Raw genomic sequence first — 16,686 nt, forward strand, 5'->3', positions numbered from 1 at the left:
ATTGATGGTTTTACTTTTAAAGGAGTATACCATAAAATAAACCTTTTTGCGGACGACATTGTTCTACTACTAACAAACCATACAACCTCACTTCCTGCCGCCCACAAAATTCTAGTTGATTTCGGGTCGATCTATTATAAGTTGAACACGTTGAAATCCAACATTCTTGAGCTGAGCGTTGTTCCAGCAGCGGCCCCCTCCTTACAGGCTCAACTACCCCGGGACTACTGACAAGATTTTGTACCTAGGCATTTACCTTATGCCCGCAACTTCTAACCTCCTTAACGGCCAACCTCTCAAAAAGAAACTAGTAGCAGAAATTTCTACCATGGCTAAAACTGAGCTATCCTGGGGGGGGGGGGGGGGGAGAATGGCGGCATTCAAGATGTTCATTCTACCTCAACTACTCTACATGTTTAGTGCTGGGAAACGGGCGCGTGTAGCTTCCTCCACTCTTAGCCTACCCAAACACTTAGGTGGCGCACAGTTACCAGACGTGCACAAATATTACTGGGCCACGTGTCTGGAAAAACTACTTGGCTGGTACCCCCTAGCCAACAAACCTATCTGGTCGGACATTGAGGAGGATGTCTCATTGTACAATGCATTGGGAGATGATGATAAAGATAACCAACTAGATTGGCAAGGATATTCCCGTCCCGTGTAGCTTCCTCCACTCTTAGCCTACCCAAACACTTAGGTGGCGCACAGTTACCAGACATGCACAAATATTACTGGGCCACGCGTCTGGAACAACTACATGGCTGGTACCCCCTAGCCAACAAACCTATCTGGTCGGACATTGAGGAGGATGTCTCATTGTACAATGCATTGGGAGATGATGGTAAAGATAACCAACTAGATTGGCAAGGATATTCCCGTCCCTTTCCTCACAATGTTGGAGAGACTGCGGACAACCTGGCTCACTGTCCCATATACTCTGGGATTGCCCCTCCCTCACCAGTTTTTGGAAAACGGTCTTTAGCTGCATCTCCTCCTGTACTGGGATCCTCTCCCCACCTAAAAAAGATTGCATATTGGAATTAACAATTATCCTGTCACATTTAGTCCCGTTGTCCTACACATCTTGCTTGCATCTAGGAATCTAATCCTTCGTAAATGGAAGACCACAGAAGCACCAAACCTCTCTGAGGTTGTCCATATTGTTAATGCCAATTACCAACTAGAAAAGGCTATTTCATTTAATATTCTTTCCTATACTAAGTTTTTCCTTTCATAGAATAATTGGTTGTATCGTACTTAATTTTATGTAACTATATCTATGATATGCCTACTGCATAGTGGACTGTTTATATTTCTTACTTAATGTCTCCACTTGTACTTCTTCCTTCCGGCACATTATGTTCCCTCTGGGGGTGCTGGAGGAGGTAGACACCCATAACAGACACTTATCCCTGTCCTCCACAACTTCACTTTGGATCACATATTGGTACACTATGCTCTCCCTAACTCTAACTGGATAGAATTACTGAGTTTCTTTTTGCTTCTCCTATTCTCTCACTTTATCCTGTGGCACAGGAGTGTTATGGAAAGTTGTGCTATGTTATGCACTACTATGCTATACAGTGACTATGTTCTATTGTTATCCTTTTTTCCCCGTATTTGCTCTGTTTATATTTTTTTACGCAGATTGTACTTATTGTTTATGGTGTATAACCTGTACTGTTCCTTTTTCTATATTTAATAAAAAAAAATAAAGTTAAAAAAAAAAAGATCTGTAGCCATGCCAAGATTGCTCTTTGTCTTGAGAGCTTCTTTAAGGCCCCAAAATATGGCGCCCATCCTTCCCTGCAATGCCTCTTTGATCAATCCTTCTGAGCTTTTATTTTTCATGACTTTATAAAGCAAGGTATTCTCACCTAAGTACCCTGTCCTGGTCCCTCTTAGGTGCTGTTCCTGGTTGTGGGGAACCTCAAGTCCTGCTATGTATCTGGTTCCCTATTGTCCCCCCCTGCAATTATATAACTTCTCTCCTGAATCTTAAGAGAACCCAACAACTGGACAACCAATAGAAAGTGTCCATTTCACACAGGCAGTGACGTAGATAACCAGACACCCCTTTCTGATGTAAACAAAGAGAGAAGACTAGGAAATCAAAGATCATGTGATTGCAGATTTCGGTAAATACATTTTTTTTCTTTTTTTTTTTCCTGCTGGCGATCAGTTAGTGGGAGCATAGTTTTATTCTAGAGATGACCTTAAATTGGACACAAATACAAATTTGAAAGTACACAGGTACGCAAATAATTCCTCTAAGTACTGTCTTATGGTATATAAACTGAAACATGTGATGCAGGTTGACAAATTCCCTGTGTATGGAGATGTCTTATTACTCCTTTGTCATTCTAAGCTTCATTATCTTTCTGTGGAGATTATTGAATACTGCTGCTGTTCACTAAGTAAAAGCTTAGGAAGATAGTAAGCAAAAAAAACAGTGCTTGCAAAAAAATCCTGGATGTCTTTCATAACGCCCTTGTAGGTGGGCGAAACGCGTCAACGCACTTCCGGTCCTGGCAACCAACGACATTACTTCCTGGAGTCCGTGGATGCACGCCGGCTGTGTTCCTGGAAGGATTGTAAAACTACCATCTCTTTCATACATGCGTGCCTTTATTTTATTTTTGTAAGTATTTTCTTAAGCAGTTAATAAAATATACATATACGGGCTTTTACTATGGTCCCTCCTTAATTTTGAGCTGTCCAGAGGAAGGTGGTCTTACGGGTTTTTTTTTTTTGGCACGATTGCACTTTATTATCATAATATTGGTAACACACATTCATTTTTTGATAGTCATACCACCAATTTCAATAATTTTTTTGCAAGCGCTGTTTTTTTGCTTACTATCTTCCTAAGTTTTTACTTAGTGACCAGCAGCTGCGAAAACATTTTTTTCATTTAATTTTTGTTCCTAGCGCGGGTTTAAACTAGCACTCCTATTGAATACTCTTTGAGCTCCTGTCTGATATTCTCTTATAGTGAACCTGGAATTGCTGATCCACATCTGCCTCTGAAGGAAGTTTGGGATTCAGTTTTAGACCGACCACTTGACTCCATTGAAAAGTGTATGGACACTATTTCCCTTTCTGAGCGCAGTGAGCTTGATGTGTACATAAGTCATGTGCTGTCTCCCAGTAAAATATTTGTACAATGGCTGTCGACAGAGAGCATTCTTAAAAGGTAAATTCATGTACACTATACTTGCTTGCTGGCATTAATAGTGGGATTGTTTTCTGTGCATCACAATGAATGCATTGTATACCAATAAATAACTGCACACCTATCTACACACAACAGGAAATGTTAGAACTTTTTTTTCTCGTCCATTGAGGAACAGAGATAATCTTTCACCCTTCGGTTATATTGACACCTACAGATGGATTGCATGCAGACAAAAAAGTTTAGTTGCTGGCTAGTGTCCTAGAAGAGTAGACATCAACTTTTTTTTTTTATTTTATTTTTTTTTAGCTGTGATGTGAACACTGCCAATGGTGTAACTATGACATCAGCGACATCACCAGCATGCACACAAAATCCCAGCCACTATAGCAACTAAGAGTTTGTTTACACAACTATTTATTTATTCTGCCTGCTTTGATAAGTTTGTATCTAGGGAATGGTAATGTTCTAAACCACCCTTTTTGCAGCAAAAATAATTTTCTGTTGATTATCCTATGAGGGAGACTCCTCTTAAAAAGTGGACCTCTGCTAACAGGAAGGCAGAATCTGTCACTCATAGCTGGTTTGTCTTTGTCTGGTTTCAGCTATGGCTTTAGTTTGCCAAACTCTAGCTTAGTGGGCAATGCTCCTGTGTCAGAGCTTGAATAAATAAAGTCTTTTATATTATATCTATAGTAGAGCTGCACGATTAATCGTATGAAAATCGCGATCTCGATTCACCCCCCCTGACGATCTAAACCTGAAATTTGCTCAATTCTTTGCATAGCTGCATAGCAGAGAGAACAGCTGTGGGAAAAAAAAAAAAAAAAAAAAGCTTCCCAGCAAATGCCTATCAGCAAAGTCTCCCAGTTACTATAAACAAAAATGATTACATTGTATCTTTCCTCCTGCAAACGCCTATCAGCATTAGTCTCCCAGTATCTATAAACAAAAATGATTACATTGTATCTTTTCCTTCCCTCTGCCAGGGACAAAGGAAGTTTAACCTCTTAAAGACTAGACCTTTCTCTGACACTTGTTGCTTGCAAGTTAAAATCAGTTTTTTTTGCTAGAACCCCCAAACATTTTATACATTTTTTTTTTGCAGAGACCCTACAGAATAAAATGGTGATTGTTGTAATATTTTATGTCACACTGTATTTGCGCAGCAGTCTTTCAAACGCAATTAATAGACTTTAATGAATAAAAAACGTAACAGTAAAGTTATCCCAATTTTTTTTTGTTACACAGAGAATCGTGAGAGAATCGTGATCTTTATTCCAAGCTAAAAAATCGTGATTCTCATTTTGGCCAGAATCGTGCAACTCTAATCTATAGTCATATAGTCTACTTGAATCGGACGGACCCACTAACTGGTCCTGGGTCTTAAGTGCATATTTGGATGAGGTCCCATTGCTTTCAAAACTTTTTCGGATGTTCTGTGCCAAGTTCTTTGACTTAAGTGTTGGTCGGCAGTCCAGACTTTGAAAAAGGCCGTAGCAGAGTTATCTTTTCAGGGTGATTGGATCTTTCGTTCTTTGCTGAATGACATGATAAAGAAAAGCTACAGGAGATAAAAGCAGTTTCTCTTGCGTCCTCTGACAGTCGCCGCCCATCCATATTAGCCTTCACTATTTGGTAATGGCGCCCAATGTCAGAGCTAGACAGTTAGAAATGTTAATAAAAAACTTTTCTATACTTAGACACACCTCTAGGGGGCCGTCTCCAGCCATTATCCTGATCCAGTTACCACTGGTCCTCAGTTTTATGCTGCCTAGCGTAGGAGTAGGCTAGCTCTCCTGGCCGGGACCTAGCAACTCAGTTTTCCTTTGTTTATTTCTAAAAATATGTATTTTTCTTCTGAAAATAGGTTTTTATTTCTCTCAATATCACTAGTTAGGGACTTTTTTACTGGAGGACTACAAGTGACTGCAGAGCTGGGCCTGGCACTGGGTAATATAGATCCTTATGGAGTCCCAGCCTGCCAACGAGTGTCGCAGGTTACTGGTGCGGCCAGACCTCGCAATGACAGTGCCCCTTGGAATGGGGACTAGCCTTCCTAGCTGCGTCTTCGCTGAGGGTGTCTCAACTCCGGAATGCCCGCGTGTTTGCTAGCATCCATCCTTGGCTGACGGCACCCCCACTTAGGGTGGGAGGTCTCCCGTATCAGAGCGGTGCTCGCTTTTCTGGAGTGGTGAGTACTGATACCCCCTTGTCCCTGGGGACTTTTAGGGGGTTTTGTGGGCCCACTCTTAGGGGATGGCAGGGCTGGTGGTCTGGCCAACTTGGTGTTATTTCCCTCCCTCCCTGGCCCTGCTGTGGGCGCTCTGTGTGGGTACTTGTGGTACCTGGTGGGTGTGGGGGAGGCTCCATAGCGGTGAGGGGTCTCCCTTGGGGTCCCCTGTGGTGGCCAGACCACGTGTGTGTGCTTTTTTTGGTGCCGTTTTAGCGCAGCTGCCATTTTAGGTGAGGGCAGATTACTGGGCTTTGTGTATGTGTGTGTGTGTGTGTGTGTGTGTGTGTGCGCAGCAGCCATTTTATGTATACTGTCATGATGCCGATCGGGCGCCAGCTTGGGTAAGGGCACATGCCTTTTAAGGGCAAGCTGCCATCTTGCCTGTGACTTTTTACATAGTTTCATTAGGCACCATTTTATTGTAGCTCAAGGGCTAGGCCTTTAGGGGCGTGAGGTCACTTCCTCTCTTTCCTTCCATTTTCTAATGCCAAGGGTATTTTTCTGCCAAAACTGTTATTTTTTTGTGGATTTTGCATCATCTGAAGGGACTCTTTCAAATAGTGCAGGCTGCGGTGGGGTTCAGCGGGAACCGCCCATTTAAAGGGCCAGCATCCCATTTATTTTAAATTGACTTTCTGGACTCCCAGACTAACAATTCCCCCACAGGCCTGGTGGGGGCTTTGAGTATTCCTGAAACCTCTTCGATGGTTTCCATTATCTGCTGCTCTTGCGCTTTTTATGCGTCCACAGTGGATCTGCTGAGCGCTCTTCCAAAAAAAAAAAAAAAAAAAAGTGGCCTATGCCCTCCCAGTCCTCGGTCTCTGAGCCTGAATTGGTTGTCATGGACGATGTCCCTCTTGACGGGTCCCAGTCCTCCACTTCTGATGAGGAGGAGGAGGTGGAATTTCCTCCTCGGTAATGCGGGAACGTGCTGCTATAGCTGCCCTCATTAGCGCCATTAAGGAAACTCTCTATCTTGACGATGAGCCCTCTCAGTCATGTAAATGGGCTGCTTTTGGGTTCCGAACGGCCCAGAAGTCAGATCAGGTTTTTCCCTGTTGTAGAACAATTCTCCTGCGCTCGAGTACAATGTGACGGAGGGAAGAGGGATACTTCGGACTTGAGTGGGTAAAGCTTGTGGTCTTGCTGCCCCCTCAGGATCAAGGGTATCCAAAACCAGCTGGGAATCAACAACAAAAGAAAAGGGGCGCACCGACCTAGTGCATTACTACTAAAAACATTTATTAAAATATTAAAAAGTATATATTATACACCCAAAACAGGTGTGAATGTGCACACATCACCATGATATACATATAATCTCCAAGGTACTGCACGATGCTGAATGGCACGCAGTGTACCGCATGAAACTGCTGTGGCTAGGCTGACGCATTTCTGGGGTCTGTCCCCTTCCTAAGAGCCAAAGTTTGCTTCTGGTTTTTCCCTGACCCGTGGAGTTTCATAAAATTGTAAATGACCATTGGCGTCCCATTAACTGTATGCGGGTGGTGCCTAAGCTTTTTTCCCACCGCTATCCCTTTTTAAGAGGCCGTGGACAAACGTTTGACGGTGTCCCCTGAAGTGGACCACATGGTCTCTGGACTGAATAAATTTACCTTGATGCCAGTGGAGGACTTCCCGGTGTTCAAAGATGGGCGCGCTAAGGCGCTTTCCCTACACATTTACCTGGTAGCGGATTCCCTGCTTAAACCTGTGTTTGCTTCTGTGATGGCCTCTCAGGCTCTCACGACATGATCCAAAGTGCTTCGGAGCACGCTGGTGGCGGAGTCGGCCTCTCCGACTGCCCTTGACATGGTGGATCAGATTACCAGACTGAGATGTTCCTGTGTGACGCGGCCTTGGACGAGGCTCCGTTAGTCGCTCTGTTATCTGCAGTCGGGGTTGCGATCCGCTGCATGCTTGGCTAACAAGCTGGTCGGCTGCCCACGCTTCCGAAAAGACGGAACTTTTGTGGGGAGTCATCTTTTTGGGGTCACTCCGGATGAGTTGATTACGGGGCTCACGGGTGGGACGAGTACTCTGTTGCCCCAAGTCACTACGGGTAGGTCCTCCCGCGCTAGATGGGGGCCTTCCTTCCATGCTCAGCGCGGGTCCTTTCGTGCTGTCTTTCGAAACTGGACAAGGTCAAATCCTTCAGGCCTTCCGGTGGGCACAAGAAGCTGTGGTTGGTTAAGTCAAAGGCCGGTCAGTCTGGTTCAGCGGCCCAGTCCTCCTCTTACTGAAGGGGCACCCTCACCCGTCTTCAGGGTGGGGGGACGTCTGCGTTGCTTTCTGGAACCCTGGTTGTCCAGCATTCGGGACAAGTTTGTTCACGAGCGGATTCGTTCAGGGTACAAGGTCGAGTTTTCGATCTCGCCCCGCAGAGAGGTTCTTTTTGTCCAACCTCCAGCTGTTTCGCCATTCGTGTCTGAGATCTCATGGGGGCGGTGCAAGATCTGCTCGCCCAAAGAGTCCTCTTGCCCGTGCCTTCATGGGATGGGTTTTGTTGTTTTATTCCACCCTGTTCACGGTGTCCAGTCAAGAGGGCGAAGTGCGTCCGATCTGGACCTACAGTCTATGCGCATCTGCACATCTCTATACACTAAGGTCATCGAAGATATCTCCGCTTCGTGGTGGCTGGGGAGCACTACCATTTGGTGACGTTACTCTTTGGTCTCACTTCGACTCCCAGGGTTTTCGCCACGGTTTGGGCTCCGATGTGGGCTATACTGTGTTCCAAGGAAATTGCGGTCCTCGGTTGCCTGGACGACCTTTTTTTAAGGTCGAGCTTGTGTGCAACTTTGACGAGCGATCTGGTCGTGACGGTTCAAATGCTCCATGAGTTTGGATGGACCGTCACTTTTCAGATGTCGGCACTGACTCTTTCAGTTCGTCTTCAATACCTGAGGATGGTCCTGGACTTGGCTCAGGCACGAGTTTTCCTTCTGCGGGAAATACTCCGGACCGTGCGGGACGAGATCGGGTCCCTCAGGGACAACGATCTCTCCTCCTTGCGAACCTGTATACGGTCTCTGGGTCTGATGGTTTCGGCTATCGGAGCCGTCCCGCTTGCTCAACTTCACACAAGGACTCTGCAAGTGGGGATTCTTGGCCAGGTGGAACAGAACGCCTCTGTCTTTGGACGGGAGGATTTCTCTGAGCCACCGAGTACGGTCGGAGCTTTTGTGGTGGCACTGGTCGCCGACCCTGATACAAGGCCAGTCCTTCTGGCCTCTGCTGTGGGCGGTGCTGTCTGATGCCAGCTGTCGGGCTGGGGTGGAGTTCTGGGCACGCTTTGTGCCCATGGGACGTGGTCGGCAATGGAGGCCTCATTGTCTGTTACGTTGGTCATCTCAACTTCAGGTGTGTCCGGTTCTAGTACAGACGGACAACGCCACAGCTGTGGCTTATATCATTCACCAAGGGGGCACCACGAGTGCCCAGGCGGCCAAGGAAGTGGCCGAGATCCTGTCTTGGGCCGGATCCCACGTTCCGGCAATTTCGGCTGTTCACATTCCGGGTGTGGAAATCTGTCTGGCGGACTATCTGAGTCGCCAGACCTTGGACTGGGGAGAATGGTCCCTGAGTCCGGAGGTGTTTCGGCTCCTGTGTGCCTGGTGGGGGACTCCGGACGTGGATCTGTTCGCGTCCCGTCTCGACAGTGAGGTGGGAAAGTTTGTGGCCGGACCTCTCAATCCTCTGGTGGACGCCACGGATGCGTTAGTGGTACCTTGGCACTGGTATCGGCTGATGTATGCTTTCCCTCCGATTTAACTGTTGTCAAAGTTCCTCTGCAGGTTGGCGTCGGAACTGATGCCGGTCATTCTGGTGGCTGCAGACTGGCCACATTGGTCCTGGTACGCAGACGTCGTTCAGATGGTCGTCACGCCTCCCTGACGGCTTCGCTGAGAGAAGATCTTCTATCTCAGGGGCCGATCTTCCATCCTATTTTACAGTCTCTGGCTTTAACGGCGTGGCTGTTCAAAGCCTGGTCTTGAGAGATAGGGGTTTTCCGAATGTGGTCATCCCTACTTTATTGAAGGCTCGTAAAGCTACTTCTAGAAAGATTTCTCATCGCACCTGGACAGCGTATATTGCCTGGTGCGATTCGCATTGTTTCCATTGTTTCCATCCTCGCTCCTTCTCGTTGGCGAAGGTTTTGGCCTTCCTGAAGGAAAGGGAGGATCAGTGTTTGGCGCTGACCACGGCCGAGGGTCAGTTGTCGGCCTTGGCCGTCTTTTTCCAGCGTCCCTTGGCGTCAAATTCTTTGATTCTCACTTTCTTTCCAGGGGTGCGACTTCTGGTTCCCCCGAGGCAGGCTCCCTTGCTTCCCTGGGACCTGAGTTTGGTATTGTCTGTGTTACCACGACCTCCCTTTGTGACTATAAGAGATATTCCTCTGCCTGTGTTGGCCCAGGAAGTTGCCTTTCTGGGGGCTATCAAGTCTGTTCGCAGAGTGTCTGAATTGACGGCTTTGTCTTGCCGTTCTCATTCTCTGGTCTTCATGGGGATTAAGTGGGTCTGAGACCCAATCAGTCTTTTATTCCCAAGGTGGTTTCTTTGTTCCACCTCAACGAGGATATCGTGTTGCCTTCCCTTTGTGCGAAGCCCAAGCCTGCCAAGGAGGTTTCTGGCATTCCTTGGCTGTGGTCCAAGATGGTCAGGGTTTACCTGTCTGCCACTTAATCTTTTTGGCAGTCTGATTCCCTGTTTGTTCTTCCTAAGGAACTTCGGAAGGGCTCGGCCGCGTCCTCGGCAACCATTTCTAAGTGGATCAGACAGACGATTGTTCGGGCCTATTCCGTCGAGGTTCAGGTTCCTCTTTTCCCTGTAAAGGCCCTTTCTACTAGTTTCCTACTTACCACAAGATGTTATAGAAATGGCAGTGTGCATATATCCTTGTGTATGATCACAGCTCCCTAGGAAACACAGCCTTGGATAAACGCTCAGTTGGGAGAGATCCTTAAAGATAGCCATTCCTATGTCCAGAGTGCCCTCATGAAAAATAAGATGCCATCCATGGTGAAATATGTATAAATTACCTATTTATTTGGTGAATAAAACCTACTTACAAACGACATATGATAAACAGTCAGAGCACGGCATGGTGGTTTGCTGCTTCCGCAGCGTGCGTTCCACTGGCCGGAAGTGACTTAAAGGTACGCTCAGCCAATCGCTAGACCTTTTTGGGGTCTGGAAAGATACACCCTCTGGAAAGATAGGCCGCTTTATATAAAGGCAGGACAGCATTCACCAACCCCTTCCAAAACAACGGGGGGGGGGGGGGGACACCTTCTTCTAGTGCAGCAGTATGGCTTTTTTAGCATAAAACAATAGGATGGTCAGTAGGGTCTTATGTGCCACCGAGGGGACCAGCTCCTCCACCAGGCCCAAAAGAAAAAAAATTTGGGGTCAGCGGAACTGGGGTCATCGGAACCCCCCCCCCCCCCCCCCCCCAGACAGGAGGTAACTTCTGACCAGTACCGCTGGACCAATGCACAGTCCCAAAATATGTGTGTCGCATCCGCCGGGGAGGCAGAGCAGCGCCAACATTCAGCGGAGGAGGTTGGATAAATTATAGCTAAACGGGCAGGGGTATAATATGTCCTATGGATTAACTTAAATTGTATAAGCTTGACTCTGGCAGCTATTAAATGTTTAAAAGGTTCAATCCACATGTCATCCCAATCCTCACCCTGGAGATCAGGAATTTCTGCAGTCCAGCGTTCCCGACACTTAATACTTGGTGGGGTCAGTTTAAATAAATCCTTTTAAACAGTGGATAGCGTCTTAGGGAGGTCCGAATTGGTCAGCATTAATTTCAGGTCAGACGGTAAGGGTTCAATCTTAGAATCGACAAATTGGCACCTAAATGTATGGCGTAACTGCAAATACTGAAAAAAATGGGTTGTGGGTAGGTCATGACGATTTCTCAAATTGTCGAAGGTGAGTAGGTCCCCCTTGTGGTTATGTCCCCTAACGTCTTAACCCCCACTGTAGCCCACACCACAGGATCAGGCAATTTATAAAAGTGAGGGAGTACGGGATTCATCCAAAGGGGGGTAGATGGGGAGAACCCAACATAACTAGGCCATGCCAACTTCACAGTCTTGCCCCACGCCGCAGAACAATGCCAAACGAAGGCTCTCGTAAGAACCCAAGTGAGCCGTTTCCAGAACCGTGGCAGAGTCCCCCGCATCCGCCCGCAACCAGCGCCGGGCAAACACTATTGGCCCTACCAGGTAGTACCTACGCCAATCTGGGAGAGCAAGTCCCCCGCTTCCCCAGGGCTCCTGCAGGGCCCATAGGCCGATCCTAGGGACCCCGGGAGACCAAAGGAAGGCACTAATGATACTATCTAGCTTGCGAAAGAATGCTTTTGGGACCCACAAACGAGAATGGCGCTAAAAGTACAACACTACCGGGATAAATTTCATTTCTCTTACGTCCTCCGACAGTCGCCGCCCCTTCATATTCGTCACAATAGGGTTATTGACCTTTGCTCCGTAGGAGTGGCTAGGCAACAGAATATGTTAATATCAAAGCTTTTAGCATACCCCACCCCCAGGGGGTGGTCCCCTCAGTCAATACCCTCCTGCTTCCTGCATTCCTACCTCAGTTTCATTTGTCTAGCTCAGGAGTAGGCTAGACGTTTCCTATGCTGGGGCTTTTCAGTCTCCGCTTCTTTTCTTTTCTTCTTTTTTTTATATTATTTGGAATTTTTTTCTCTTTCTTTACTTAGCTGTTTATTTTCAGCTCTAGTTAGATCTTCTGATGAAGATGATCGTGCAGTGCTGGGTCTCGGGCTGGCCTCCCTGGGTATCCGGGGTTCAGGGCCAGTGGCTTCCCAGCCTGCCATCGAGCGTTCAGCTAGGTTTCCCTGGCATATGTGAACGACCCATTCCTGTCCGTTGCAGGGATGCTGCGGTGAGGTGGCTACCTCACTGGACGCCATGCGGTTTCGCACCGCAATTCCACTGCGTCCTGGCTGCGACTCTCCCTGTCCTTAGTGCAGCGGTTTGATCGCTTGTGCAGGCTCCCCACGCCGTCCGGATGGTAAGTGTATTTCTGTGTGGGGACCTGTCTGTCTTGGGTGTCAGTCTGGGACTGTGGGACCCTGCATGTCTGTGCATAATGTTGAGCTCCCTCTCAGTATAGCTGCTCTCTGTGGGCTGCAAGGGGGGGGGGCTCTCCTGCTCTGCTCTGTGTAACAGGCTGTGTGACATGCTGTGTGCTGTGAAGGACATGATTGTGAAACATGTTGTGGGCATACTGTGCGGCGACCGCTGCTGCGGTCCGCCATTTTTTTGTGACAGTTTTGTGGTGGCCGATCCTGTGTGGTGAGAGCGCCGTTTTTGGCGGCGATCGCGTGGGCCACATGTCAGTGTTTCTGCCTCTACAGCCTCGGCCGCCGGCCATGTTTGTGTAGCCTTACATAGGCTTTATGGGGGCGGTCAGTCTCGCATCACTTCCTTTTGCTCTGAGGACATCGATCGATGAAGCAGCAGCCTGTGTGACCTCTCCGGGTTTTACCTTCCATTCCTGTATTCCTTGCCTTTGTATTCCTAGCCCGGTGGGTCAGTGTGTTTTGTGAGGGCGGTGGGCTTCGATCGCCGCGACCTTAAAGGGGCAGTACTCCTTTTTTTCCTAAGTTACTGGGGCATGGATTCTCAGGAAAGCAAGTTTCCTCCCTCCTTGGTAGGGGGACAGGGTGCTGCTGCTGCTTCCCCCGAGGGGGCTGATCTGGCTACTATTGTGGCTAACCTTGCTGCTCAGGTGCAGATGCTGGTGGCTGATCGATCCACAAAAAGGCCCAGGGTGTCCATTTCCTCTGATTCAGAGGGCGATGGGGATGCTATGGCTGGAGTGCCCTTCTCAGGGTCTCGTTCTTCTCTAGACCTTGCGGGGTCTAAAGGGGAGGCTGAGGTGGAAGGGGTTGATAATTCTCCCCCTGGCTCGTCTGAAGAGCTTGCACTCATGGATGAGTTGGTTGCTTCTATCAAACAAACGCTGCATTTGGAGGATGAACCATGTCCTCCTGCTTTGATGTCCTCTTATGGGACGCAGAGAAAATGCAAAATGTCGCAGGTTTTTCCTTGCTCTACGGAATTTCAGCGCGCTGTTGAGGAGCAATGGCGCAACATAAAGAAGCCTTTTGCTGTGCCGAGTAGGTTCAAGCTGTGTTATCCTTTTACACCAGCCACTGATGAGCGTTGGTGTGTGCCGCCTCAGGTGGATCACGCGGTGGCGATTTTGAATAAATCCACTGCGATTCCTGCTGAGGATACCCCGGTGTTCCGGGACCCTACGGACAGGAGATTGGAGTCTCTGGCCCGTCACTCTTATACGGTTGCGGGCTCTATGCTGAAGCCTATTTTTGCTTCCATTATGGCAGCCCAGGCTATTGCCGATTGGACACAGGTGCTCAGGCGCACTCTGGTGGCTGACTCTGCTTCGCCGTCGACATTGGCTATGGTGGATCAGATTCATCAGGGTGTCATGTATTTGTGTGATGCGGACCTAGATATGGTCCCTTTGGCTGCGCGTCTGCAGAGTGTGGCGGTGTTGAACCGTCGCCTGATCTGGCTGAAATGTTGGTCTGTTGACCAATCTTCTCGCAAGACTTTGGCTAATTTGCCTTACGCGGGTTCTCGCCTTTTTGGCGAATCCTTGGATGCTCTGATCAAGGGTGTTTCTGGGGGTAAGAGTACTCTTTTGCCCCAGACTCACAAGTCTAAGTTTGTTCGCGGTAAGAAGAATGCCTTGTTTAGACCCTCTCAGGGGTCCTTTCGTGCCTTTCGGTCGCACTATAAGGGTAAGCCCTTCAAGGGACAAGGCTCCCAGAAAAAGCCGTGGGCAGGTAAGCAGAAGTCCGGCCAGTCCGGGTCCTCTGCCCATAACAATGCGGCCTGAAGGGGCGCCCTCACCCAGTTCAGGGGTGGGGGGAGGTTTGCTCGGTTTTCTTCAACCCTCTCTGGACCAAGTTCGGGACAGGTGGGTTCAGGAAATCGTTCGAACTGGATACAAGATCGAGTTTCTCTCTCGGCCGGCGGGCAGTTTTTTTCCCTCAAATCTTCAGCTGTCTCCGGAGCGCTTGCGGGATCTGCACCTGGCGGTGCTGGACCTGCGTGCTCAGGGAGTGGTGATTCCAGTGCCTCATCGGGACAGATTTCGGGGATTCTATTCAAATCTGTTCACTGTGCCCAGAAAGGAGGGCAAGGTACGTCCGATTCTGCACTTGAAAGCTCTGAACCGCTTTGTGCGGTTTCGCAAGTTCCGCATGGAATCCCTGCGCTCGGTGGTGGCTGCCCTGGTCCCGGGGGATTTCATGGCCTCCATCGACTTGAAGGATGCGTACTTTCACATCCCCATTTTCGAGGGTCACCAGCAGTACCTTCGATTCGCCATTGCGGAGAATCACTACCAATTCGTGGCGTTGCCCTTTGGTCTCGCCTCGGCTCCGCGGGTTTTCACCAAGGTGCTTGCGCCGGTTCTGGCTTTGTTGAGAGCCCAGGGCATCTCAATCCTGGGGTATCTGGACAACATTCTGGTTCGGTCTGCGACCAGTCAGGGCCTGGTGAACGACCTGTCCGTCACGATGCAGACTCTGCAAGAGTTCGGTTGGACGATAAATTTTCCAAAGACGACGCTGTGTCCGTCGGTTCGTCTTCCTTACCTGGGAATGATCCTGGATTCTGTTCAGGCGAAGGTCTTCCTGCCGGAAGACAAGCTCCGGAAGCTTCAAGAAGAAGTTGGGTCCCTCAGGGACGTTCAGTGCTCGTCCCTCCGGACGTGCATGATTTGTCTGGGACTGATGGTCTCGGCTTTCGAGGCGATACCCTTTGCACGGTTTCACACACGGGGTCTCCAAAGGGAGATTCTGGCCAGGTGGGACGGTCGACCACAATCTCTGATTCTCCAGATTTCGTTGAGTCATCGCACCAGAAGGGACCTTCTGTGGTGGCTCCAGTCCCCGGCGGTGTCGGGGGGCAAGTCCTTTCGCCCTTGCTCGTGGACAGTGATCACCACGGATGCCAGCCTGTCGGGCTGGGGTGGTGTTCTGGGCGTTCTGTCTGCCCAGGGAACTTGGTCGGAGGAGGAGTCCTCCCTTCCGATCAACATTCTGGAATTGCGAGCAATAAATCTCTGCCTTCGGCGTTGGTCGGACAGGCTGCAGGGCCGTCCGATTCGTTTTCAGATGGACAATGCCACCGCGGTGGCCTACATCAACCATCAAGGGGGCACCAGGAGTGCCCGAGCGGCTCGAGAAGTAGCCGACATCCTGTCTTGGGCCGAGACGCACGTCCCGGCGATATCTGCTGTTCACATTCCGGGGGTGGAAAACTGGCAGGCGGATTATCTGAGCCGCCAGACCCTGGACCAGGGGGAATGGTCCCTTCACCCGGATGTCTTTCTGATGTTGTGCGAGAGGTGGGGGTCCCCAGATGTGGACCTGTTCGCGTCTCGTCTGAACAACAAGGTGGAAAGGTTTGTGGCAAGAACGTGCGATCCTCGGGCAAACGCCTCAGACGCGTTGGTGGCGCCCTGGCATCAGTATCGTCTGATGTATGCCTTTCCACCGATTCAGCTGCTGTCCAGGTTCCTTCGGAGGTTGGCCTCGGAACCGAAAACGGTGATTCTGGTGGCACCAGACTGGCCTCGCCGGTCTTGGTACGCAGACCTCGTGAATCTGGCGGTCGACGCTCCGTGGCGTCTGCCTCTTCGAGGCGATCTCCTGTCTCAAGGGCCGATATTTCATCCTGCTTTACAGTCGCTGGCTTTTTTACGGCCTGGCTGTTGAAACCCAGATCCTGAAGGATAGGGGTCTCTCCCCTGAGGTCATTCACACTTTAAGGCTAGAAAGTCCTCTTCGGGGAAGGTTTACTACCGTACTTGGAAGGCCTATTTTGCCTGGTGTGAGTCCAGGGGGTATTCCCCTCGTTCATACTCGGTATCAAGGGTGTTGGCTTTTCTTCAAACGGGCGTGGACCAGCGTTTGGTGTTGGCCACGATTAAGGGTCAGATTTCTGCTCTGGCCGTTCTCTTACAGCGCCCTGTGGCATCTAATTCTTTAGTTGGCACCTTTGTTCAAGGGGTGCGGCATCTGGTCCCTCCTAGGAGGGAGCCTTTGCCTCCATGGGACTTAAACCTTGTTCTGTCCGTGTTGCAACATGCTCCTTTTGAAAAGATCAGGGAGATCTCGTTGTCTATGTTGTCCAAGAAGGTCGCCTTTTTGGTGGCAATCACCTCGGCTCGTAGGGTGTCGGAGCTG

General features: G+C 49.2%; 1 protein-coding gene across 1 annotated transcript in view; it reads left to right on the forward strand.

Annotated features, from left to right (window-relative positions):
• LOC309548216 (RING finger protein 17-like) overlaps positions 1–16,686 on the forward strand; it is a gene marked incomplete at both ends in the record, with an annotated part of 356,308 nt that overhangs the window by 27,278 nt on the left and 312,344 nt on the right. The window contains one exon of the mRNA XM_082248170.1: positions 2,999–3,199. Coding sequence (XP_082104296.1) covers positions 2,999–3,199 — 201 coding nt within the window. The remainder of the gene's footprint in view (positions 1–2,998; positions 3,200–16,686) is intronic.

This window comes from Pelophylax lessonae, assembly GCF_965119305.1.
Source record: "Pelophylax lessonae genome assembly, chromosome: 2".
In the NCBI taxonomy this organism is placed as follows: domain Eukaryota; kingdom Metazoa; phylum Chordata; class Amphibia; order Anura; family Ranidae; genus Pelophylax; species Pelophylax lessonae.